The 27908-nt window shown below is 37.2% G+C and overlaps 2 protein-coding genes across 4 annotated transcripts in view; one reads left to right on the top strand and one right to left on the bottom strand.

Moving 5' to 3' along the window:
• The window catches only part of ELK3 (ETS transcription factor ELK3), a 51575-nt gene extending 36188 nt beyond the window's left edge, over positions 1 to 15387 (top strand). Inside the window, exons 4-5 of one of the 2 annotated variants that reach the window (XM_014051528.2) lie at positions 2546 to 2668; positions 11538 to 15387. In XM_014051528.2, the coding sequence (XP_013907003.1) occupies positions 2546 to 2668; positions 11538 to 11636 (222 nt within the window). In that variant the 3' untranslated portion in view covers positions 11637 to 15387. The remainder of the gene's footprint in view (positions 1 to 2545; positions 2669 to 11537) is intronic. The other variant, XM_014051527.2, reaches the window with a different exon arrangement.
• Positions 15388 to 17691: 2304 nt separating this feature from the next.
• CDK17 (cyclin dependent kinase 17) overlaps positions 17692 to 27908 on the bottom strand; it is a 70951-nt gene continuing 60734 nt past the window's right edge. For both annotated transcript variants that reach the window (XM_014051529.2, XM_014051530.2), the window contains exons 10-17: positions 25337 to 25460; positions 23369 to 23489; positions 22779 to 22876; positions 22417 to 22522; positions 21292 to 21334; positions 19975 to 20065; positions 19448 to 19525; positions 17692 to 18734 (exon numbers count right to left, since the gene is read on the bottom strand). In XM_014051529.2, coding sequence (XP_013907004.1) covers positions 18697 to 18734; positions 19448 to 19525; positions 19975 to 20065; positions 21292 to 21334; positions 22417 to 22522; positions 22779 to 22876; positions 23369 to 23489; positions 25337 to 25460 — 699 coding nt within the window. In that variant the 3' untranslated portion in view covers positions 17692 to 18696. The remainder of the gene's footprint in view (positions 18735 to 19447; positions 19526 to 19974; positions 20066 to 21291; positions 21335 to 22416; positions 22523 to 22778; positions 22877 to 23368; positions 23490 to 25336; positions 25461 to 27908) is intronic.

Raw genomic sequence — 27908 nt, 5'->3', positions numbered from 1 at the left:
CAACTTATCTTCAGAACAGAAGAAAGAAAGCAACACAAACCTTCTATTTTTGATCAGTTCTGCCTGGATATTAGTCAGCAAGCGTACCGAATGAGGGCAGTTTCAGAACACTCCATATAAAACTGATATAAAGTCATTTCACAGGCTCTGCATCATACCAAATATAATTTGGGGCTTATGCAAGAAAGAAAGACATTGATATCAAAGGCATGCAGAAAGCTGAAGGACCACTGCAAAAGTCAAGAAAAGATGTAAGCATCCTCAGATACATCAGTTTTCAATATAATTAACTTATCAAAAATATCAGGACAAGTCCCAAGACAGGCAGTCTTTACAATACCTCCAGTGGTATTTGTCATTTTTATTTTTTCAGAACCCCAATATATATATAAATACAAATTTACAACTTTCACTGTTTACATACTGGATTAAAGACCTCATATGTAATTATATGAGTCAACTCAAATTCTATATGGTCAACTCAAATTCTAACTGTACAGTTAAGGATAGTATTCCATAAGCATCAAGGCGAGGTAACTCATTTCGTACGAAGGATCCAAGTGCTACAGATCCCATCCGGCTTTATAATTCCCAACGAAGCTTGATGAATCTCAACTTGGTTGTCTTTCTGCACTTCCTGATACTTCTTTTGATGAGATTGCCTCAACCAATTCAGATAGGAACCAAATCTTGTTCTGATATTTTATATTTTTTGAAATCTTGAGAACTATCCCTTGAAATGGCTGTTAATTTTATATAGAAGGCTTTCTAACTTTACCAAGTATTAATACAAAAACTGACTTCTTGTGAAAAATGTGAAAAATTTCAAAGAATACTGTAGCAATCTCTATTTCAGGATTAACTCACTTATTGATTAGATTGGAGTTCAGATATTCAGTATTGGTCTTAGTTTGGCTTAAAGGCTCTTTAAGTGCTATGTACAAAGTAGGGTAATAGACATTTTGTTGCTTAGCCACTTGAGAACTAAGTTCTGACAATGCTAAAAGCTGCAGTAGAAGAGTTTAACACTGAGCAATGAACTTCAGTCTATGGTACTAAAAAAAGGAACATGATTATTTTAAGTACAAAAACATGAGAGTTTGCAGTTCTTGTAAAAATAAATGACCTGACAGTTGCTTTCAAAGCTGTGGGCTGTTTGCAAGAAAAATCTCAGCTTTTTTGTGAGTCATTCTGTTGAAAATAGCAGTTAATGAGCAGAGGATCCACACAAACTGAGTGGGACTGAAGCTCCAACCTCTGTCCAATTGTGTGAGATGAGCCATATTGATAGGATATATTATATTAATTAATATTTAATTTAATATTAATAGGATATATTTTGGAAAGGAGTTTTGAGTTTCAAACTCCGAACTAATGGATGCATGTATTTGCTTGATTACATTCCAACTTTCACCTGCCAGGTTCCAACAATAATGGAAACAAAAATTGGTTGAATTTAATACAATTAGAGAAATGGATAAAAGTGTAAGAAAGATTTGAGGAGAAAGATAGACAGTTAACAAAATTTGAAATGATTATAAAAGAATGTGAAGTGAATGAAGAATATATAGGTAAAGGAAGAATTGGGAAATATTTAGATTATTAACTGAATTAGAAGAGCAGGCAAAAGGTTTAAAATTAATTTGGGAATCAGATTTAGGAGAAATAAATGATAATGATTGGAAAAATATTTGGCATGAAGCAGAACCTCTGAAATGACTTTACATCAGTTTTATATGGAGTTCATACCTCATGCGGTATGCTTGCTGACTAATATTTATCCAGGCAGAACTGATCAAAAATAGAACGTTTGTGCTGCTTTCTTTCTTCTGTTCTGAAGATTCGTTGGTTAAATATATCTTGACAAAAGGGGAGGGTATAAGGGCACAATTGGATATATTGTATATCTTTTAGTTGTTATAGAGGAAATATAAGGGGGGAAAAAAGGTCTCCGGGGAGGGGGCACACTGTAATATTTGTATTGCCTCCCCTTTTTTGTATTTAGATCTGTATGTACTTGCTTGTATCATTTGTATTTAAAAAATGGAATGGCAGTTAAGTTTGGGTGACTCCAATAATCTATTTGGGGGGTATAAAATAGCTGTTTTATGATTGAAAGTGTGCTGTTTTGAATCTAGCTATGCCTTCATCAATCATGTTCAAAGGAAACAACTAGACAGCGTTCCATCAGAAGCAGTGGTGGGTTTCAAAATTTTTTGGAACCTCTTCTGTAGGTGTGGCCTGCTTTCCGGGTCCACTGGTGGAACCTCTTCTAACCAGTTTGGTAGATTTGACGAACCGGTTCTACCGAATAGGTGCGAACTGGTAGGAACCCACCTCTGATCAGAACTGATGCAGGAATGCGAAAAATAAAACAGTATATTAGAATATGATTCTACACATCCCATTCGAAATGTGTATTAGAAACTGGGATGTAAGCAATACTGAAGAAGCTATGATAAAAGTGGGAAAGTTAATGGCATGCCAGCCTCCTTATGGCAATGTTTATCAACAGACGACTAAGCTAGTGTGTTTTGTCTTGTAGACTCCAAATGGGTTACTGTTGACCCCGAGTCCACTGCTTTCTAGCATTCACTTTTGGAGCAGCCTCAGTCCTATTGCTCCCTTGAGTCCTGCCAGACTGCAAGGACCAAACACCTTGTTCCAGGTAAGTTTGTGCATGTAGTCTCAGACGAATCTGTGACATTGGGAACAAAAACAGATATAGGAAATATGTAACAGTTACACCCTTTGCTAAAGAAACAAGATCTTCAGCATTAGGATGAGACACATTATAAACTGTGTTTATTCAATGTTTAGAAACCATATGTAACTTCTCTGAAATCAGGAGACAAGGACATCAGTGCTGCAGTAAAAATGGCTCTTGTCCAAAATTGTTCATTATATTGCTGGTAAATGGATTAGGAGCTAATCTGCTGATAATATAGTGTACACATCTGAGTACTTTCCTGATAAAACATCAGTTGCAATATTTCATTGTAAATGAGATAAAAAAATTGTTAACAATTTTAGTACATAATGAAATCTATGAAAAAGACCACAAAGAATTTTGATGATTGCTCAGAAGGTTAGTATGCCATGTCTGAAACTGAAATCTTTCAGTAACAGGCATTGAACCTTGTATTAGAAAAGCTACTATCAATCTCAAGGATGTGACAGCTATATGGGTCCAAGGCACGCTCTCTTAATCTCTTATCAAAAAAGAGAAAAGTGTCAGGGTAAAACTATATCTACACATGAATTTGCCCTCTTGGGTGTACTTGACTGATATGAGGAAAACAGAAAACATAAGCAGCTTTGACTAACATTAAGGGTTCCTAAAAGTGATAAAGGGATTCTAGATCTGTTGTAGCAAGCAAATGTCCCTGGCTGTTGCAGGGTTGCAAGAAAGGCCAAGGTCACATCTCTGTCAGGAGGATGTGTGAATGAGTCCACAGGGATTTAACTGACCTCCATGAAAATAAGATGTGGTTATTCTGATGGGTGAATGTACCCACCACAGTGTAAAAACAATAAACTCACCCAGTCAATTACATTGTCTGATTAGGGACAAGACATTTCATAGAGAGTAGTGCCACCTGCAGCGGATGATCAAAAGGGTCAAGATGGAGTTCATCCCCCATGGATCCATACAGTGCCGATGCACATTCAAGAGGGGCACTTTAACTGCATTTCCATGACTGCCATCTTGATTTTTTAGACTGCCCCCTGTAGATGAGAGTGATGGAAAGATAGGGCAGAAGTGATAGAAAGAGAGCAGTGCCAGTGTCCCAGCTTGTGGCAGCTGTGGTTCTCTAACACAGTTGCCCATTTGTTCAAAGCTTCTTTTCTCACGTGATACCAGTAAGCAGGAATTAATAATTAGTCTGGAGAGCTGTTGACTGAATTAACTACTATGGCAACCAAGACCCTAAAAATTAATTGGATTAAATAAAAAAAATCAGTTGGTCGTGGATTTTGTTCCCTATAGCAATTGAGAAGAAGCTTTTTTGGATTGAGGTACCAAAGCTTTAGCAGAAGTAGACTGTTTCTTTTATGGTGATTTGTTCTCTGAAGAGAAAATTGCAGAGAAAGCAGTAGAGGGAAAATCAATATTATATTAATATTTTCCAAAATGAAATATGACTACAAGAGTTTTAAGCCTTCCCCTCTTCATACAATGCTTGAAAAATTAAATAACGTATAATCTACCCAGATAACCTTATTTAATTAGCAGTGGGTAAGTGCTCTGAAATGTAAATTCATCCACCCTGGTGAGCGAGGAAAAGGAGATCCATGTTTCCACCACCCTTAGAACTTGCTTTGCTCAGTCTACGGTAGTCCTCAATTTACAACCACAATTGAGCCCAAAATTTCTGTTGCTAAGTGAGACATTTGTTAAGTGAGTTTTGCTCCATTTTATGACCTTTCTGTCCAGTAAACCACTGCAGGTGTTTAAGTTAGTAACATGATTGTGAAGTGAATCTAGCTTCCCGTTGACTTTTCTTGTCAGAAGTTTGCAAAAGGGGATCATGTGACTCCAGGACACTGCAATTGTCATAAATATGAGTCAGTTGCCAAGTGTCTGAATTTTGATCACATGACCATGGGGATGCTGCAATGGTTGTAAGTGTGAAAAATAGTCGTAAGTCACTTTTTACAGTGTTGCAACCCAGAATTTGCACTTTTTAAGTAACTGCGCAACTTCCTTCTTTTCTTTTCCTTTCTTTTTCTTTTTCTTTTTTCTTCCTTTGTATGGGATATGCATGGGATACGCATGTGATTGAGCGAATGGTTCCACTTTTATTGACTTATCTGCTGTATTTTGTGTTTTAATTATCGTGTGGAGACTGCTTGGGTGAGTGAATGAGTATGTGTGCTTCGGAGGACCTGCCGGGGAATGCGGGGGTCATCGGGATGGCTGGGGGAACCACGGCCACGGGAGTGGGCTGGAGCATTACGGTCGTAACGGGGAGGGGCAGATATGGCGGGGACTTTAGGGCTGGCCATTACCGGGGAAGGAGGGTTCGCTACGTCACAGATATCCCTCCTTCCGGCCCTATGAGTTCCACTCCGAGGCCAGATGGCGCGAGTAATCAGGACCCTGGTCTCAGGCTGTTGTCACTAAATGCCAGATCTGTTGTTCACAAGGCTCCCCTCGTCCGGGACTTAATTTTAGACGAGAGAGCAGATCTGGCATGTATTACTGAAACCTGGCTGGGCACGGAGGGAGGAGTCCCCCTCGTAGAGATGTGCCCAGACGGATTTCAGGTGCTTCACCAGCCGAGAGCCCAGGGAAGGGGTGGCGGTGTGGCTATCGTTATCTGGGAGTCTTTAGCACCTCGTAGGATCCCTGCTCCGGAGCTTGTCGGGTGTGAGTCCCTGCTGGTGAAGTTGGACCTCAAGGGTCAAGTGGGTCTGCTGCTAACGTACCTGCCTCCCAACAGCGTTGCAGCAGCCCTCCCCTCGCTCCTCGAGTCAGTAGCCGAGCTGGCAATTGAGTTCCCCAGGCTTATGGTCCTGGGGGATTTCAAATTGCCTTCGCTCGGTGAACACTCTAATGCGGCGCAGGAGTTCATGGCTTCCATGACAGCCATGGGCTTGACCCAGGTAATTCGGGGCCCAACCCATTCAGCGGGTCACATGCTCGACCTCGTATTCCTCTCGGAGCAGTGGACTTGTGATCTTGGTCTGAGGGGTAATGAGATCATACCCCTGTCGTGGTCAGACCACTGCCTACTGAGGCTTGACTTCCGGAGGCCAAACCCCCACTGTAGGGAGGAGGAACCGACCAGGTGGTTCCGCCCCAGGCGACTTATGGACCCTTTGAGGTTCCAGACGGAGCTTGGGGTTATTCCTGATACTCTCGCCCACAGTTCGGCAGAGACTCTGGTTGCTGCCTGGCACTCGGCAGCATCGGAGTCCCTTGACCGGATTGCGCCACTACGGCCCCTCCAGGTCGGCGGATCCCGGAGGCCTCCTTGGTTCACCGAGGAGCTCTGGGAGAAGAAGCGCCGGAGGAGACGCCTAGAGCACCTGTGGAGGTCCGATAAGTCCGAAACGAACCGAGCACTTTTAACAACTTGCACCAAGGAGTACATCAGGGCACTTAGGGCAGCAAAAAGATCTCATATTGCCACCTTGGTTGCGTCCGCTGAGTCTCGCCCAGCCGCCCTGTTTAGGATAACCCGTTCCCTCCTGAATAGGAGGGATATGGGGGAACCCTTGCAGGGTAGAGCTGAGGATTATGCCCAATTCTTAACGGACAAAGTTGCTCGGTTTCGGTCGGATTTGGACTCCACCTCTGCAGTTCCAGCCGAGGCACAAGAGGATGAATTGGTAGACCGCCCCTGGGTTGAGTTTCAGGATGTTGCCCCTGGGGACGTGGACAAGGCCATGAGAGCTGTGAGTGCCTCCACCTGTGTACTGGACCCGTGTCCCTCCTGGCTGGTTGCCAACAGCAGTGAGGTGACACGAGGCTGGATCCAGGCGGTTGTTACCGCCTCTCTTCGGGAGGGGCACTTCCCCGCCACACTTAAAGCGGCGGTGGTGAGACCCCTCCTGAAGAAGCCATCTTTGGATCCAGCTGTTCTCAACAACTATCGTCCAGTCTCCAACCTCCCCTTTGTGGGGAAGGTTGTCGAGAAGGTGGTGGCCTTCCAGCTTCAACGGTCCTTGGAGGAAGCCAGTTATCTTGACCCCTTCCAGTCGGGCTTCAGACCTGGTTACAGCACAGAAACCGCTTTGGTCGCATTGACCGATGATCTCTGGAGAGCCAGAGATGGAGGCCATGCCTCCATCCTGGTTCTCCTTGACCTCTCAGCGGCTTTCGATACCATCGACCATGGTATCCTTCTGTGACGACTGCGAGAGGTGGGGGTGGGAGGCACTGTTTTGCAGTGGTTCTCCTCCTACCTCTCGGACAGGTCGCAGTCGGTGTTAGTTGGGGGGCAGAGATCGACCCCTAGGCCCCTAACATACGGGGTGCCGCAGGGTTCGGTCTTATCCCCCCTACTATTTAACATCTACATGAAACCGCTGGACGAGATCATTCGGAGGCACGGGTTAAGATACCACCAATACGCGGACGATACTCAGTTGTATCTGTCCGCCCCGTGCCAACTCAATGAAGCGGTGGACATGGTGAGCCGGGGTCTTGAAGCCGTTAGGGACTGGATGAGGACTAACAAGCTTGTACTCAACCCGGAGAAGACCGAGTGGCTGTTGTGTTTCCCTCCCAAAAATTCGACCAGTGTTCCATCGCTCAGGCTGGGGGGTCAAATTTTATACCCCTCAGAGAGGGTTCGCAACTTGGGAGTCCTCCTGGATCCACAGCTGACTTTCGACCACCATCTGACGGCTGTGACCAGGGGGGCATTTGCCCAGGTTCGCCTGGTACGCCAGTTGCGACCCTACCTGAACCGGGAGGCTCTCACAACAGTCACTCGGGCCCTTGTGACCTCTAGGCTGGAATACTGCAATGTGCTCTACATGGGGCTGCCCTTGAAGAGCATCCGGCGACTTCAGCTAGTCCAGAATGCGGCCGCGCGAGTGATTGTGGGCGCACCTCGGTTCGCCCACATAACACCTATCCTCCGCGAGCTGCGCTGGCTACCTGTTGATCTCCGGGTGCGCTTCAAGGTGCTACTCACCACCTATAAAGCGCTCCATGGTAGTGGATCTGCGTACTTGAGAGACCGCCTCCTGCCAATTACCTCCCTGCGACCTATAAGATCACATAGATTGGGCCTCCTCCGAATACCATCCGCCAGTCAGTGCCGACTGGCAACTACACGGAGGAGGGCCTTTTCAGTAGCAGCTCCGACCCTTTGGAACGATCTCCCCGTGGAGATTCGCACCCTCACCACCGTCCAGACCTTCCTCACAGCCCTCAAGACCTGGCTATCCCGTCAGGCCTGGGGATAAGATCACAATCTGTCCCCACCCGAATGAAGAATGAATGTTGAGTACTATTTTAACTCTTATGTATTGTTTTATGTTTATTGTTTATACCCCCCTCCCTATTTTATGTAAGCCGCCCTGAGTCCCCGCGGGGAAAAGGGCGGCCTATAAATATTAATAAAATACCAAAATACCAAAACTGTCACTGAATGAACTGTTGTAAGTTGACAACTACCTGTCCATGCTTGGCTTTCCAAGGGGAAGTGACAAATGGTATCGCTTCCCGTCATCTGCTCCTTCAACTTTATCCCCGAACTCTTCTCAAAAATGGTGTACTGCTGTTTCCAAAAGCAAAGACATGTAATTTTGTCACAGACGCTACCTGCTTGAATCAATTTCTTTTGAGTTGACGTACAGGTAGAACTACTTTTGTTTCCCAGTATAGTGAGTAGAAGTGATTCTGCAACAGCCAACTGACGTCAGTGGCTCAGGGTAATTGGCAGAGCCTCTGCAGATTGTAATTAACTCATTCTGGATCTAAAAGTTTGCTGTGTCATTAGGATAATGAAAGACTTGTTGAGAGCTGCAGTTTACCAAGCAACAAAGGTAGAATTAATAGCAAGGAAATACAGTTGAAATTCATCAACACCTTACACACACTTCTCCATTTGAATCCATGCAGTTAATTGTTTGCTTAGTATTTATAGCTGCACTGAATGACTTGAGGGAAACCCCCTAGAATCCTTCATATCTAGGCCCAAAAGCAAAAGGAGATCTTCTAAAGAGCTAACTCTCCAACATAGCATGTCAAATACAAAGCTTGGATGAGTCAAGGGATAGACAAATTGTGGCAATTGACAAAATTGTTAGTTGGCTCAGCAAGTAAGCTCCATCTTACTGGGCAGATCTCTGCAATGAATCAGAGCCCTTTATTTTGTTTGTAAATGGAATTTGGGGTGTCTTTTAAATGAGTTGCTAGTGATGCATTCCTTGGGTTTCCAGAAGTGACACTTTTGCCCATGGAACACTATAGTATATAATCTGTGGGTTATACATGTGGATGGATTAAAATTGTGTACAGCCATTTATTTTTAGACTGTAGCTCACTCCTTGCTTTTAAAATAGGACAGAAAATCAGAACAGCAAGAGCCACTGGAGAGTCCAAAATATTCTAAAGGTGATATTTGTTACAGAAAAGAGATGTGATAAATATTCAACAGCATTCCCTGTTTTATTGTTTAAGAAATTGATGTAAGGGTGAAAAAGTTAGGCTGCAGTTATTATGCAACCTCTGCTTCTTCTGTAATGCAAAGTTCATGCTTAGATATTGAGGAGCTGACATAGAAAAGCATGTTCATCTTGAGTAGAGTGATAATTCAGAATGGCTGTATTTAATAATTTGTTTTTCCCTATGTAAAACTTAGTTATACACTATGTCATACACAGTGTGTTCTAATGCTGCAATGACAAATATTCGCTTTGCTGATTGTTTAAATATTTTTCTATTACATTTACATTTCTCCATAATATAATGACAAAGTGGACAATTTATATAATATAAATTGGGTGTATATATTTTAAATGTTATAGGAGCACTTTCTGAAAAAAAAAGTTAATTTTCTTGTTCGTGTTAAGAGTCTTTCCCATACAATACAGACAAAAATGTCAAAGCTGTGAAATTATGGCTTGTGCTGCTTCATACTGCAAACAAGTATGAAGCTGAATGTTACACCTTGTAAAGGATTTGTCAAGTGTAGCAAATGAGCCTCTGCAGACTCCAGAATGTTAACTAAAACCCAGTAATTTACAAATTAGGCCTCAATTTATCCCACCTTCAATCTGGGAGCATCTGGGAGAGTCTAATTCCCAGCTGCTCATAGCTTGTGGCTGTTGAGCAGCATAGAAGCCAAAATAAGTAAGTTTTTCAGTTCCAAGACTCCTAATAAAATTTTGGGCAGAGAACTTTGAACCATGTCAACAGAACAGCCTCAGAAACTTTGCATTAAGCTATCATGCCTTGGTTTATCAGAACAAGGACATTAAAAAGGAGGAATACAAAATACAGAGTGTTCTTACTAATAAAGGAGAATATTTGTAGGTCACGGTTGATACAAGGGTTTTTTGGTGCTTTCTGAACTTGCTTGTTTTCTTGCAGATGTTTCATTATTCTAACTAGGTAACAGCATCAGTGCTAGTCATCATAAGAGTTATCTTAGCTATGTGATCTTTTGCATCCTTCTTGAAGATATGTTCCAGTAGCTCCACTACAAACAGCTTTTGATAGCCAAATTCAAGTTACAGTTTAGAGGTAGTTCGTTCAGAAGCATCCTGGCTTTAATTTAGTTCCCACAATAGCTCTGGACAGAATTGTGCTTCCACTGGAAAAGAATGTCCATGACTTGGTGGGAGTGTGTTATGGCTCTTGCTAGAGCAAATAAAGGCTAGAACCTTTGTTCAGTTCTGGTTGATGTGCCAGTTATAGTCCTTACTGGATCAAAAAGCTGTTGTAGATAAGAGTTTTGTAACGTGCTATATGTGGGGTGCTTTTGAGACTGACTCACAGCAACAAAGGAAGAACGCAATGATTAGGCTGCTGGTAGGCAAGTACAACTTAATATTATTCTTAAACTGCTCTATTGATTGCATAAACCAATCTAAGCCCAATTTAAACTGTTGGTCATGACCTGTAAAGTCTTACATGGTGTGGCACAGGGCATTTGAGATTTTTTTTTTTTTGAGGGGGACAATCTTTGTCTATAGTAGACTTACGTCACTGGAATACCTTGCCTCCAATTTAGTTCTTAGTCCTTTTCTTGATAACCTTCTTGAAATCTATGAAAAACATCTTATTTGGGCTTTTAATGAGTAGTGTTGACCCAAGCTACTACAGTATTTTTAAAGTTTATTTTGTTGTCTGTTTTTATGCTCTAAACTGTTCTGAATCATGGGCCTGAGGTGATATACAAGCAATTTAAATAAATTTAAATAATTTAAATTATTAAATTTTAATCAATTAAAAACATTAGTTATTATGGGGATTATTTGATTTTATTAGGCATTCATTATTGTCTTGAAGATTATAATGTCTTGCAGAACATATGGACATTTTTGCATTGTAATTATTTTCAATTTTATTATTTCTGATTTTTAAAAAATCATATTCTGATTGCCAAAATAAAACAATGTGCACTCTATTCATCAGTTTTATTGAGATGGTCTTACTCTTACAGATTCATATACTTCTTTCCCAACCCAATGTTATATACAAACCTGCCGTTCTGTCATTTACTTTAATTCATTTACAAAAAAAATGTTGAACCTCAGATTGATACTAATTCATTTTAGAATAAAATGAAAAAGTGTTAGCTTATTCTAAAATCACAAGAAAGTTTTCACTTACGTTTCCTCCCACCCCCACAGGAATATGTCACAAATATCTGCTTTTCATGAATGCCTTTTTCTGAACCATCTCATATTCAGCCAATCCAAAATGTTTAACTTTGATCTTTTAAAAATTATTTTACTTGTACCTGCTGCAATCAGCAGTCTCTATGTAGCATTAAAAACAATGTTTGAGAGCTCACACATAGATAGAATGTGAATATCAGTGACATTTTTCTTTGCTTTTTTTACAGTTTCCAACTCTGCTAAATGGTCACATCCCAATGCAAATTCCCAGCTTGGATGGAGCCTCTTCTCCAGTTCTCCTTTCTCCAAATGCTCATAAATCCTGATGTCTCAGCAAACTGGGGACTCACTAAAAAACTGGATTTGACACAGCCATTCTGATGGGTTTCATTTTTCTGGTAAAGCCAGGAGGACATGATGAAACTCTTTTACTATGGTTTGCACTTTCCATTACACAAATGACCTACTTGTATGGTGTTTATTTAGCATTTTTATACAGTGAGGGGGTTTTTTGTATAAGAAATCTTTTGTGCATTAAAACAACTTATAATTTTTATATCCTGCTCTCCAAGTGTTGAACACTGTTAATGAAGTTATCTTTCTTAATACATTTCTAAACAATATGTAAAGGATGTGAAATGTTTTACTTCTGTACTTCTGCGTATAATGCATCCTGCTTGTATAAACTATAACCGGCTGTGCCTTCTTTTGCATAATGTTATATAAATGATTTATATATTTTCCAGTATTAAGATTAAGGTTGGAAAGAACCAAGTATTGAACACTTTTCTCCCCATCCTAGTATTTCAGTATTCCCCTTTACAGTCAGCCATGTGGTGCAGCATATTCATGTAATTTTGAATTAAGCGCTTTCCAAATATATAAAGAATATTTTTGTTTACTTCCTGAACTGACAAGCCGTAATATTTTGGCCTGTGGTTAAGAATAGAACACTATTTAGATATTAGTGCTTGAATTCTTCTGAAATAGTAATATGGTCTTAAAATACTTGCAACTTATATTAGGGGCATTTTTTTTAAATTGGAGGGAATAGTCTTATTCAGTGCCACTATCTTTGTGTATAAAGCTGATTGTTAAGAGATGTCAATCTAAAATTTATTTTTATGAACAAGTAAAATTCTCACATGCTTCTTATCAGGGACGGAGAAAAAGTGTCTCCAGGGGTGCATGGACCAAGGCTTTTAAGACTTCAACATTTTTGATTTTTCAAAAAAATATTTTAGTAATGCTTACAAAAATGAAAGTCTAAATAGATGACAGGTGCCTTTCCATAATTGGGAAATAAATACCATATTACCATATTATGAATAATTTTTCAGTGATTTTTCTCTCCTCCCCCGTAACTCACTTCGTACTAACCTTATATTGAATATTGTGATTAAAAAAATATTGAGATTCTTTATTTCATCAGGCTAGAATTCTGAAAGTAGAAAAGAGTTTGCCACTTCCTAGAGCAGTGGTTCTCAACCTTCCTAATGCCGCGACCCTTTAATACAGTTCCTCATGTTGTGGTGACTCCCAACCATAAACTTGATGTCTCTGTTCCTAAAACCATCGAAAATACATGTTTTCTGATGGATTTAGGCGACCCCTATGAAAGGGTCGTTCGACCCCCAAAGGGGTCCCGACACACAGGTTGAGAACCACTATCCTAGAGTATCATGACTGGTTCCCTGATGATGAAACACAAAACAAAGTAAAACTAAATAAATGTGGGTGGTGGTGGTGAAGGGTATTGTTTCTTAGCTGTAAATGGAAAGATATCTTGTACATGCATATTAACAATATTTAAACAAAACACATTCATTTTAAGAAGTCAGATTTATGTTTCAAAATCAATGTGAAAATAATCTCCCTGTGTGCTCTAGTTTTGGCAAAAATGACAGATCCTTGTGTACATTTTGAAGTTAAAAATATGAAGCAAAAATTAATACAGCTGATTTTCACTTCACATTCTGTCTCCCAAAATTTACTTTCCTTCTTCTAGAGAACAAGTTTCTGCTGCTTGGAGAAACCACTGATTTCCCAGGCTTTTTACTTGATTAGTATTCTATCACATTTTCTATCATATGCTCTCTATCTCCTTCTTGGCAAGGAAGCATTGCAAAATGTCAATTTAACACACACTATATATGGAAAACATTTTCACTGCCAAAAATATTCTGTGTCATGCACAGAATCCTGCTAGATTTTCCAGGGAATATTTGGACCCCAGTTCTTTTATGCATACTGATTCAAAATACTGATCAAAGCATATCCTACATTGCTTACATCCTTTCTTAAAACTTCTGAAATATATAGCCTACATTCACTTCAAACACACTGTTACGCTGCATAATACAGGGATAGCCCTCAACTTACAACCATTCATTTAGTGACCGCTCAAAGTTACAATGGCACTGAAACAAATGACTTATGACTGCTGTGGTCTTCCTGTGGTCAAATTTGGGCACTTGGCAACTGGCATGTATTTATGACAATTGCTGTCCTGTGGTCATGTGATCATTTGTAATCTTTAAATCTGGCTTCCAATAAGCAAAATCATGTGCAGAAACCATATTTGTTTAATGACCACATGATTCACTTAACAGCTGCAGTGCTTTGCTTTTAACAACTGTAGCAAAAAAGTTGTAAAATAAGGCGCAACTCACTTAACAACTGCCACTTAGCAACAGAAATTTTGAGCTCAATTGTGGTCATAAGTTGAAGAATACCTGTATATAGCTATTATAACTTGGAAACAAATGTAGCACTTACATGTTTAAATTTAATAAAATAACTTCAAAAGTTTTAAGAGTGAAATATACACCTTTTCTGATTACGCAACAGAAGCTTATCTTAAAATCATTTATTTTGGCTGGAAAAAAATAGAATAGATTGGCATGCTAGAAGCATTTGTAAACATTCAAATCTATGCACATTAAAATCATGAAAGAAAACTGTTCTAAACTTTGCCTAAAACCGGGGTTAAACAACTTTAGAATGGTTTTTGGGGTGGGATAAATAACATGTAACATTAACAGTGCAGTACTGTATCCTTTGATTTATGGGGTTTTTACATTAAAAGTAGGATTGTGTTCTTCCCATTTGAAGAACATGCAGAACACTATTATTTGGCTACTTTTAATAATCACATGCAGAAGTTGAGATGAAATTTAAGCTGAAGAAAAGTTTATATCAGATGGTATATTTCAGGTGGTGTAATAATTTTTTGCCAATAATCAGGAAGCTGTGAGACTATGAGGTCATCAGTAATATACTGTAACCTTTATATTGTAAAAGCCAGAACATGTACATCCATAATAAGCTACATATTCAGAGCCATATTTCTTTAACTCATTTCCTTAAATGCAAATTAAAGGCTAGTAAGTAGCTAATAGATGCTTGATGTCTAAGTGCCCCTAAATGCTGTATCTAACCCGTTCTTCTCTGTCTAAATCTCATGTGTCTTAATTAGTCCATAGTGAACTACAAAAGTAAGCCTTTCCTACTAGTACCCAGATTAGTCAGATCATTGCTTCTATAGTTCTTGGCTAGCATACTACATTTAGGCATAGTAAGGCCCCAGATTGAGAAAGATTGGTTTAACTGTTTAGTTGAATATTTAGCAAGCCAATTAACAGCAATGCTCTCTCTATATGTTTTTGCATACTTATAATGTGAGATGCTGAAGATACAACAATAGAAAGATAAACATCATGGCTGCAAATGCACTTCTGCATTTTCATAGATAGCGTCTGTGGCAAACACATACAACGTGAATTACCTGTTGACTCTTTAAAGTTACCAATGTTTTAATGTGTTTGCTGTGTAAAAAATAAAGTATACCAAGCAATCAAGTTTACTGGATAATGGTGTGAAGTTCTAACTGCTTCAGTCAAGAAATTATTCACAGATACACAGGGAACAGACATTTATGCATTAATGTGGGTGTTGTTTAACACAGCTGTATCAACAAATGTATTGCATTAAAAGCTGGAACTCTTATTTTTTCTTGATAATAATGAAACTTATCTGAAATATAAACTCTAATTATAAATAAAAGGGATGATCCTTCTTCTGTTGCCCAATCCATGAGATTTGCTCCTACAAGACATACCCAAATATGTTTTATTTGTTCACAACAGTTTCCAAACAAAAGTTTTAAATGGACCACTGTTAACACGTACTGTACATCTGCTCTACCAAGTGAGATACTTCATAAGATACTCATATTTGCATACAATCCTTTTGAAGTACAATTGACTAAAGGTACCAACAAAATATCTATTAAGCCAGATTTTCCTCCAGATCACTGCAAGTACAACTTTTAACTGGCACTGCATTACTGGCTAGGAATACCCGGGATTTGTAGTCCAGTATGTTTAAAGGATGCCAAGAAGAAAAAATGCTGTGAAAAATCCTGATTTCCAACATAAATACCATTTAAGCTTGAAAAGTTCTTTAATTATTTTCATTCACATTTTACATATGTAAACATTGGAATAGCTTAAAGATATTTATTTAAACCAACCTCACAGAGCTGTTGTGAGGATATTTAACGGGGAGAAAAAGATTGCATACATTTCTAGTAGCATTAATGAGAATAACATTGAGTCCAGCTGGTGAGACACTCAGATTTATAGATTAGAAATTTGCAATAAATTCTTAAATAACAAATGTAACATTTGGTAATGTTATGTATATTTCAATTATTTTTCTATTGGCTATAAAGACCTTTTTTGTAGTTTATCTGTTCTATTTGTAAGCATTTAACATTTAACCCCTATGTGTTAGAATTTCTGGTAAAAACTTCACTAAATTCTGAGAGCTGGATTCAAAGTTCTCTTGCTGACGGAATGTGAAAGAAATTTTTGCCAATGTTTCCTCTTTCAGAGAGGGAGGAGGGAGGGGGGATGGTGTAGACAATGAAGGGATTTTTCTAAATAGCATGGTAGGTGGTGAAGAACTGTAAGGAAAATAATGAAATGGAATCTCAATTCCTTCTTTGTGCAAAGTCGAAAAAATGGATGTGTATATCAGAATTGCAAAAAGATCAAGTCTTTCAAACTGTAATAATGCTTTGTTCAAATATATTAGGAGAAATAGCCACAATTCTGCTGAATAAACGGCAATTTCTGAGTTCCTTCAAGAGTTTAAAAATCCTGTTTCTTCCTTCCATTCCTGCTATGCCCAATTCAACTGATGTCTTACTGGTTTGTCAAGCAGCAGTTTTCTAGCTGAATCTGGGAAGTTGAATTTAAACATTGTTTCCAAACAATAGTATATTCCAACCTTATACAGAAAACACATATATCTTCTGGGTACTTTCGTAAAACTAAATTACATCTGCCAGCTAGTTTTTGTGCAGATTTCACTGGATTAGCTGGTCAGTTTAAAAATGCATAATACACGGTGGAAAAGTTTCAAGCTTCAAGGGAAGCCATCTTTTAAAAAATAGGATTTATTGTTTTTCCTGAAAAGTGACAGGAAAGTTTTCTTCAATTCAATGATTTTGGCAAGCTTCAGGAAGGTGAGGGATTCAGGATTTCAAGAAGGTGGGAGAAATGCAATTTTTTCTTAAAGCTGCATGGTGAGATGCAACAGAATATCTGAACACTACTGAAGATTTCGATATAATATTTATACTTTCAAAAGTACAGCATTAATACAGGTCCATCTGTTAGAAATAAACAGCAATTGGTTAGCTCTACTGGGCTTCGTTAAGTGTAAAACCAGTTTACAAATGCTGAAAAGCAGCAGTGGTCCAATAGTCACCATTTCACATAAATTTGTCTTCTTTTCCAGAAAAAAGTTCTCAAATTAATTTTACTATTATAATAATAAAACATTAAGAAAACATTCCAAAACATGCCACAATTACTATTCACAAATAAAGTTAAAGAAACATACAAAATCTTTCACTTAATACTGTTAAATAACAATAATCAATTACAAGATTTCCTGAACAGAAATGGTAGGACCCCTGAATGTTTTACAGTGAACATCAGGAAAAAAAAAATTAAGTTATCTAGGAATATTTTTCATGATACATCAGCCAAAGATTTACATAACCATTTCAAAATATACTAATAAAGATTTACAGCCTCTGGAAGATGCACTAAACGAAGAAGTTCCAAAAGGTGAACACAAATGCTGAAAAATACTGTTCCTATCACCAGGAGGTACTTATGATACTCACTGAGATACATAAGCTTAGTAGTACTGTAATATGATGACTTAATTTCAATAAACAGGTAACGCCTACAACCTTTAAAACCCTCCAAGTTCTCATACTCTAGGACAGTGTTTCTCAACCTTGGCAACTTGAAGTCCTGTGGACTTCAACTCCCAGAATTCCCCAGCCAGCTATGCTGAAGTCCACAGGACTTCAACTTGTCAAGGTTGAGAAACACTGCTCTAGGAAGCCTGCATAATAAAGTGATAGATTCTTTATTGTGGACTTGCATTCTTTAGTGGCTTTCCAATGAACACGTGGTCATGAAACAGCCACCAAAGCAGGTGGCAATTAGAGAATTGAGCTGGGATGCTTCACACCCACAGTTTGCTTTGAATCACTGGAACGTTTTGGGAAATATCAATATCAAAAATATTCTAACAGTCTATTAGAAAAAGTTAGAGAAGGGAGATAATAGTTAAGTGTCACATATAGGTGGTTTATCATTTCTGATATAAGCAAAATAAGAGATCTGGAACCTGATCCATATAATTTTTCATCAATTTGAACTGATATCTGTACTACTAAGTGCTTTAAAAAGGTATTTGGTAGCATTCTAAGTACTTCATATCTAATGTTAAATAAGAAATTTACAGGCCAAGAACTAGAGAGTGTTAAAGTAAATAGTAACTATAGTCAAGAAAGCTGTGTTTACATTCCAGGAAAAATTGCAGTTAAAGAAAAAACAAGATATAAAACTGCAGCAATAATTCATGAAGAGAAACAAGGCATTCACATAGCATATACAGTAAACCCATTGCAACTCTTTCAGGCATTCGGCTCTTAACTATACAGACAGTAGTTTTTTTAGCAGCAATGATTACACAATAAATAATGCACTGTGTTTCTCAGTCCTGCACAAAAATTGCAGCTACTGTTACATTAACAGTTGTAACCTACTGGATCTAATGGTGGTGGAGACCTTAAAATGTACAAAAATTTGTCACATTGTGACAACAAATACATATATATATATATTTACATATATATATTAAAAAAAAAAACAGTAGGTCCGAAATAAAAAGACTGCACTGTGAGGAGGACAGTGTAGACAAACAGATTTCAAGTCCACCAGGGAAGAATTGCCTTTAAACTAGAGTCCTTGATGGAGGTAAAACCAGTCTTGGCTTGAAACAGTACTGCCTGCCTCAGAAAAGCATGCTTTGTCTTCTGTTCTTCCCATGACCTAGAACATAAAAACATGTATTTTGTTAAGAGATTAAGGTGATGTTTCAGTATACATACTGATACACATCATATCAAACAGATTTAGAAAGGAACTGGCAGTTTCTGTGAGCATTATATTTAAAGCAAACGTCTCATGGAGAGAACAAGTTTGGTCCAGTGGTTAAGGTATCAGGCTAGAAACTGGGAGACCATGAATTTTAGTCCTGCCTTAGTCATTAAAGTCAGCTGGGTGATCTTGGGCCAGTCGCTTTCTCTCTTATATTCTCTCCAACTCATCTCACGGGGAATGTTGTGGGGCAAATAGGTGGAGGAAAGTGCACTGGTTATGTCTACTACCTTGACTAAAAATAATAAAGGTGGGATACAAATGAGCAAATCTATGCTTAGTCATACATGCTAAATTACAGTATAGTTTGGTTCTGGCTTAGCATGATGTTTGAATTCAGCCACTGTGGTTTGGAAATTTCCCATATATGGCTTAATAGTATTTGTGAATCATTGTGGCTTAACAACCTGCATCTTAAATGAATCAAAGTGTCTTATGAGGAATGGCTCCAGTCATTCACAGAATGTACCTGAATACATCAGCATATGATGCAACAGTGCCAAGCTACTTAATAGTGCTTTTTTCTATGATCCACAAGACCATAGATATTAATTGTTCTACCTCATGTAACCCTGAGAAAGAACTGCAAATATGACTTTACATACCTGTCTCTGGATAAGTGGAATTTCGAAAGCCTGGATCTTTTTGGAGCTGAATTTCTTTCAAAGTGAATATTGATACACCTGAAACAATATATATAGTGACTTTTCCCCCCCAAATAAGTGTCTCAGTTTCAAAAATATATTTAGGATCAAAATAAAACTTTATCAAACAATATTTATAGAATGCTCAAATCTGAATAATCCTGAAGGATTTACAGGAACTACAGCAAAGAAGAAGAAAATGGTATTTTCCTTTCCTGTCATCATCCCAACTTCCAATCCCAGCTGGACAAAAACAGGAAAAGCTAAGAACCCGTCTAAATTTGATTTGAACCTGATATTGGGTATCAATAAAAGTCTTTCAGATGTAAGATACAAAGTTAATAACTGCTAGTTTAAACACAACCTAACTCAAATGGATACTTTTGATTCAATGTAATTCTTAGAAAGATTCTTAATTTTCTGAGCAAGTAGAATAAACTTCCTCAAAACCAGATGCCCAGGTCATATCAAAGGTGCAATAAACTTACTTTCTGGTAAAGTATGTATTCTAGTTCCAAGACTTCTGAAATATGCATGTTTCATAGCCTCTTCTGCTGATATTCTTTTCTTTGATTCATACTGGCAAACAAAATGATAAAGACTATTTTAAAACACAATTGATGCAGGATAGATTTTATTTACTTCAAATCACAATGTTTGGTCTTTAGTACCTCTAGCTCAGTGGTGGGTTCCAGATTCCGTTCCAAACAGTACGGTTGGAACGGCTTCTGAGTTACCCACATGCACATGCGCAGCGCGCATGCATTCTAGCATCAAATGACACTTCCGCAAGCCTCCGTGACACTCCAGCTGCTCCGCGGAGCATCGTGCAGGCACCGTATGTGCCATGCGTGTGTGCAGAAGCGCCCAAAGCATAAAGCACAGGTAAGGAGCGCAGGCAGGCAGGTGGGCCCTCCAGAGCACTGTAACGGAACAGTACCCGGTGTTCTGGGCAGGATCCGATACTCCCGTACCGGGGCGTACCGCGTGCAACCCACCACTGCTGTAGCTGTATACATATACATACATCTAATTATATGTAGATAGATAGATAGATAGATAGATAGATAGATAGAGAGAGAGAGAGAGAGAGAGAGAGAGAGAGAGAGAGAGAGAGAGAGAGAGAGAGAGAGAGAGAGAGAGAGAGAGAGATAAATAATTTTAGAGGTGCAACACTACCACTTCCCATTCTTTTTAATGAAGATAAAAAGTGATAAAAAGCTCAAGTGGGTCAGGAAGCTTGTGGACACTAAGGGAAGTGGCAGTGGGTACTTCTTGGGAACATCAGAAAGGAAAAAAAACTGAAACAGATGAACTGATGGACTACTCCATAGTCCATGGTACAAATACACTAAAACATTGCTTGTTATATTTTTGGTTTAATATATCTCATTCAAAGACCCATTATTTAAAACTTTTGGCTTAGCACACTGGTGAATACAGCCCGAATTAGTTAGGTTCCACATATAAATTCAAACAAAAACTAGTATATTTTCTTGCCTTTATTTGTATATATGCAAAATTATTTTTGCTGTTGCCTTTCAAAATCTTTTAAGGAATTCATCATTTATGTACTTTTTCAGGATTTTACCATATTAAATTATCAACTGAAGGAAGAAATATTTGATTGAAGGAAGAGATCTTTACAATAAACAAAAGAGAAGCTGCAAGAGCAACATCTACATTCAAGAGCAACATCTAAATATTGCTCTTTTTGAACCATAGTTTTGTATTCTTCTAATCTACCAAATAAAGAACTTGAAAAGTACTCACTACATGCGTAAAGAATACAAAAAAGAACTTACTTGAAGAAATTTTACTATCAGTTCAATCCCTTCTGAATCCAACCTAGAAATAAATCATATATTCATTGTTTATTCACAGTTTCCAGGTGGATTCTAATAATTGAAATAATGTGTGTGCCTTTGCTTAAGACATACTTCCAATTTCAAAATATCCTGAATGTAATTATGGGTCTACTTAACACTAATAAGGTGATATGTCTACTATTATTACTAAATGCATTGTGTTAATACTATTATTTCATTGTATTTTAATGTAAAAATAAAAAAGCAATACTTTTAAATAAACTGACGTATCATGTAACTGGCATTGAAAATTAATGTATTACACATGCTTACCACTAAAGAAAAGTAATTTATTTTGAAAATGCAAGATTGTTTAATCACTAAATGAATGTAAGTCCACATAAACTAGAAAATAATTGCCTAATCTAATTCAAATAGTGTAAAGCAAAATGTGTAGCAAACAGATACCTAAACAAAATTAATCACTGGAATATGGGTTTTTAAATAAATCACAGATTAACATTACTTGCTGAGAGTCACTGGTTTGAGATTTCTTTATTATACAGCAGCTGTCTTTAGCCTTTATTTGTTTTTTAGGATAAACTGAGAATTCCACAAGGGGAATTCCACTTATGCACAGCAACATCTATAGCTTTTTTCTTTTGTAACTGCAAAATCGTCTTTGGAAGATCTCCCAACCCCCTTCAACAGGGAAGACTGATATTTCAGGGAAGACAATACAATATGTGTCGAATTATTTAAAACTGGTTTGCCGTAACACATTTTTTAATAAAACAAAACAAACTATTACAACATGCTATTCACAAATATATGTATAGTTATAGTTAAAATGTAGAACTTCAACAATATAAGATTCCTGGAATCAATTTTCACTTTTATAGTTGATATTCTAATTATAAAAATTATTGATTTGGATCATTAGCAGATATTACACAAATTCAATTATTTTACTATTCTTTATGCAAAGGTACAAAAAGTCACTGGACCATGAGAATAATAATCCATTTAGAGTTAATCCCCCAACAAAAACAGTTCCTAGTGATGGTTATTTTTCCCCAGAGAGAGTACTTATGATATATGTGCAATTTGAACTTTAAATACCTTGGAGCGTGGTTGATCAAAGGTTGTGGCTTGTATTTGGGAAAGTTGTAATTCCTAAACTCATCACTGGAAGTAATGCCTGGCCATGTTTCTTGTGATGGAGTTCCTGAGTTGAAAGATTAAACAAATCAACATAAGGAGTACTAATCCAATGTAGATATTAAAATAAATAAAGTAAAAATTTAAACAACAGCTTCCAAAATAGATAACTGAGTCTAACAAAAGTACAGACTTGAAACATCAAAATCATACCCCCCTTTATAAACATATAAACATTGCAATTATATTACAAGTCTAAAGTTTTCAGAAATTCTCTTAAGACCACCAAAATAAACTCATAGCTGTAAGCTAAACATATTTACCCAGAAGTCTGAAAATTAAGTGCAATTCATCTTCAACCGTTGACCCAGGAAAGAGAGGTCTTCCTGATGCCATTTCAAAAAATATACATCCAACTCCCCTTTAAGAGAGGAAAAGCTCAATTAAGTATTATAAAGGAGATGAAAGTATTTAAACATATAATTTTAATGATAGGTAGATGGACTACTTAATCTAATTGTGTTAAGGTAATGAGGTCATGTAACTGTCAATGAGTTAGTATCCTGAATTAGTATCTCAATAGTGCATTACTTTTTCCTTGGTTATGAAAATAATCAACATGATTTGCATTCACTTGAAATACATTTGTCCAATCTCACTATTGAGATTTAAAATATGAAAATATTTAAAGTTCAGAGATTGAAATCAACTAAATTTTGAGATATTTAAATATTTAAGCAATATTTTCTTGGCTTGCTTCCTTCTTCTTCCCCCAAAGTTTCAAGTATGAACTAGAGAAGCATCTGCAGTATTACTGCTTATTATTAACAAAGGTTACTTAGAGGTAAAGGAGAAAAATATACAGATATGTTTAATTTGAATGAAAGCAAGCAGGTTAATATTTGAAACTCACCACATATCAATTTGTGTGGAATATTCAGAAGATCCGAGAAGAACATCTGGAGGCCTATACCACAATGTAACAACTTCATTTGAATATGTCTTTGTAGGAACAGATTTTGCTCTAGCCAGGCCTTCAAAAATAAAGTGCAAAATGAATTTCCTTAGCCCTATTCCATCTTTCTTCAATTTTATATTACATAGATCTTTTTCATAGAAATTTCACATGATTCAGAAACTATAGCTAAGCATTCGCTTGCTGCTATAAAACAGGAGCATTTATTTTTGACAGACGAGTGCTTTCTACAGAATGGTCAACCATTTACACTCTCAGCAACTTTGATTAGAAGTATATAAAATTAATGTGTATGCAAAAACATGCCTGTTATATCCTTCTGGTCTCTTTTTTCTACTTTAGATGTATCACTCATGTTTAGAAAATCATGCATCCATGTTATGGAATTACTACTGCTAACAAATCTTTCTGAGAAACACTTCTGCCATTTGTGATGACACCTCTGCTAAACCTCCCCACCTATCCTAACAGCAGTTTCCAGACAACCATGGCCTTTCAACTATCCCTTTCCCCTGCAGCCTGGTGATTCAGGTAGAGATTAATGTCTTCCTGTACTGCCAGAAAGTTTGCATTCCTTTTTATGCATCTAGAAAGGGACAGTCTTTTACTAGTGCACAAAGAAAATACACCAAAATAAAGAGGAAAGAAGACATGAAGAAAAGAGAAACACTAAAAAATACAGAATGAAAACAACAAAATTTATTTTATGTTAAGCCATATCTAAATTCTGAAAGTGGTCCTCACGAGAAATAAACAAAATAGCCCTTGAGATGAAAACATTGTCAATCTTGGCACATATCCGTAGTCCTACTAAGAAGGAAGCGCCTTTGGCAACTTTCTCCAATCTGGGGTCCACCCAATGACTCTTATTGGCTAGTTTGGATATGAAGGGAACTGTATGCCACATCATCTGGAAACAACTTTAGCTTACAATACAAGAGACTTAGAGCTGCTTTCTGAAGAAACTGTGCAAGATATTGTCTGCAGTATTTCTGAGTGTGAGTGGAAAGTGCTACCACAACATGAGTCACAATGGCTCATAAAAGGGAAGATACCCTTACACAATAAACAGGCAAGTTCCTTTAAGAAACATACAGAAAGTACCAAGTGACAAAGGCTTTTGTTTTTTTTAAAAAAATTCTCTTCAATATAATGCCCAGAATATTCCTGGGAGGCTAAAACAATCAGGGGAATCTAATACACTCTTTTGGGGGGGGGGGTTGAGGGGAGGGAAGCAGAGGGGCAAGAGGAGCCCTCTGTGTTTTGTTTTCTAAGTTCTAAGATAGGGAAAAATCAAACTATTCTAAGAAAATTAATACTGGCTCTCAGATAATTTAAAAACATGTTTGGTCCTATAACACAAATAGCTGGCAAATCAGAGAAGGAACATAATCCATAGTTTAAACTGAAACAGCACTGTAACATGCTTTTACAACCAGGTGAATTACATAAGATTAGCAAAAAGCATAGAACACTTAGAAATAGCTAAAGGCAAAAGCTATAAAGCATGATGAGAAGCTTTCATCGTCATGCTGTTTTTTGAGAGAAACTTCTGTTTCTGAAAGAATTAGAACAAGAATGTGCTTCTCTGATAAACAAATAAATTATATATGAATATATTTATCAGAATATTGCTAATAGTGCTAAATTCTCCTCCAAAATACTTTTTTTTAGCATTTCAGACTGTACATTCATTAATGCATTAGCCCTTAAATCAATTGAGCAAAACTCAGCAAATGTGAATTGTGGCTTTCTCAGTATGTAAACATGAATGTGGGTATCTGTGTACAAACACACACAGACTAATATTCTTAAAACTAATGTGGGCATTGAAAGGTGTTCATAGAATTGAAATAAAGCAAATATTTTCCCCAGTCAAAACAATCCATTAGTTCTTTTACTAACCAAAGTCTGCTAGCTTTAATTCTCCTCTTTCATTAATTAGTAGATTTTGTGGTTTTAAGTCCCGGTGTAGTACTTTTCTTCTGTGACAATAGGCCAAACCGCGCAGAATCTGGTATAAAAATAACTGATAGGGGAGAGAGGATTAATACATTTTTCAGGAACAATAACCAAACCTACACTAATTGAACCTCAAAGCTGCCAAGGTAATACAACAATCAATATGCTTATCAATGCATAGAAGAAGAAGAAACATTCGAAAATATAAGCTATTTTTATATGCAGGTTGTAATTAGTCAATTTATATTTGTTGCAGAATATAATAATTTTAAATTTTATCTATTTGGCTTGGAATGTATAACTTTCCTTCTCTGATTATCTTCCCTTACCCTGCAGACATCTGTTTAAAATGCAATAAAAGCCAAACCACAGGTTAATAAGCCTGCTGCATGACATAACAACCATTCCTAATAATGCGTTTCTATCTATCTTTAATGATATATTCATACTTTCATAGCCATGGAAAGTTTTATTTTGATGCAACCATATTCCCTTTTCTGTTTTTCTTATTCCTCTGCACTTTGGTTTTTTATATCTGGCTAACCCCCACAGTAACAACCAAATGCTCAAAGACACTTTTTCATACAGTACAGCAATTTTCTCATAAAAGAAACAAGCTCTGGCTTATTCATATTCGTTACATAAGAAATGCACACACACAATACCCTAGCATTCTGCTATATATTTTAGTGCTCAGGCATAGTTTGCAAAGTGGTTTTAGAACAAAAAGCTTCTTCCTGGGATTTTGCAAACCAATTTTTAAAGGAGGTCTGAAAACCATTATGTTCTCAGTGCTTTTCATGGACCTTTATTATTATGTCATATTGGGCACCCACCTTTCTACTCATTCTTAGCAATCTGGGATAAAATCATAGAATCCTGCACATATCCCCTCCCCCTAATTTTTTTGAATCAGTACATTTATGTCTCCAATTCTAATATCTACAGACATGTTGCATCAAAAATGGGCAAATTAAAAATAAAACAAACCTGGTCTGAAGTAATAGCTGCTAGTAACAATTATTAATTATCGACCTAGTGACTGGAATTATACATTTTATTTGTCTTGTTTTATTCTTGCCTTTGATCCCAGATGTACCGAAAAGTGCATTTCCTCCTATTTATTGGCTTCCCAGTAGTTGAGTTGAAGGTGAATTATAGCAAGAGATACAGGAGTGATTCATCAAAGGGTACACTAAGAAACTGCAGTACTGAGCATGGTTTTGAATAATTTCTCATGCATAAATTCAAATGTTCGTCTCTCAGGTAATAATTGTCCTGCTAGATTATATATGGAAACTGAGGCTGAAATAACATCATTCTCTTAGGATTCAACGAGTTTAGGCTTTTGTTCCACATCCAATATACTACTGGCTAAATTAGCACAGTGCCATTCAAGAGGAAATTTGTGTAGTCATGTGATAACTCATGCTAGTTCCAGGATAATTCATTTCGCTTATATGAATAAGTACTATGAAAAAGCTGAATATTACTATCACATTTTTCTATAACCATTTTCTAGCAACCCAGAGAACTCAATGATAAGAATACTAGATTTACCTATTCTAAATTTAAATGCAGCCTGTTTGTCCACTCAGCCAACACGGTCTACTCTGATAGTTCTCTAGAACTTCAGGCAGAGAGAAGTCATTTTCATCATCTATTTCCTGTTCTTTTTCATAACTGAAAATACCATCTAAATACCTGCCACACTGAACAAAGGAAGGGAACCAACTGAGAGCATTAAAGAGGTTTTTCATAGCTTGCCAATTTGTCCATAATATTAAAGGCTTCCAAAATGATGGATTTATACACTAAGAATACTTATGAGTTGCATTTGTCACAGAATATGTTTTTTTCCAGCTGTTTATCTATATATCTATATCTATATCTATATCTATATCTATATCTATATCTATACCTATACATACATACATACATACATACATACATACATACATACATACATACATATAAACTTTACTTATTCTGTCACATTGCTCTTGAAATTTACTCTAGAAATGGTATTTTATTATCTTTTTATAAGGATTTTTAAAAGATGTTTGTTGCCTCTTCCATGTCTGGATAAATCTACCCATACCAGAAAGTTAAAGATTTACATTTGGAATCTATCAATATTTCTATCTGATATAAATCAACAGAATTTCAAAGAAAAGTTACTATATTGTCTCTACCTCAACCCTGCCCCCATCCACATAAAAAAGATCCTATAGAGTTAAAGTTGGAGACAAGAACAGTTGGATGGCTGTACAAGCCAAATCTCATGATGTTCTAGTACATTATGCTGTCAACCACATTTATTCTGTCAGCTGCTGTTTATTGAGCACACTACTATTACTTGAAAGAAAGCATAACAGTATAAAAAAAGTCTGTTGGAAGGCAAGAACCAATTTATAAAATCAAATTCTTTACATATTTATTTCAATGAGTCAGGTTCTCATAGTCAATGTTTAAATACATTTTAATAATGAAAACCATTTTCTAACGGAAAAAT

Source organism: Thamnophis sirtalis, unplaced genomic scaffold, assembly GCF_051295495.1.
Source record: "Thamnophis sirtalis isolate CommonGarterSnake01/CBP01778 unplaced genomic scaffold, rThaSir2_p1.2 scaffold_9, whole genome shotgun sequence".
Classification (NCBI taxonomy): domain Eukaryota; kingdom Metazoa; phylum Chordata; class Lepidosauria; order Squamata; family Natricidae; genus Thamnophis; species Thamnophis sirtalis.
The sequence above is the reverse complement of the archived record's forward strand: the minus strand, read 5'-3'. Positions and strand labels throughout refer to the sequence as shown.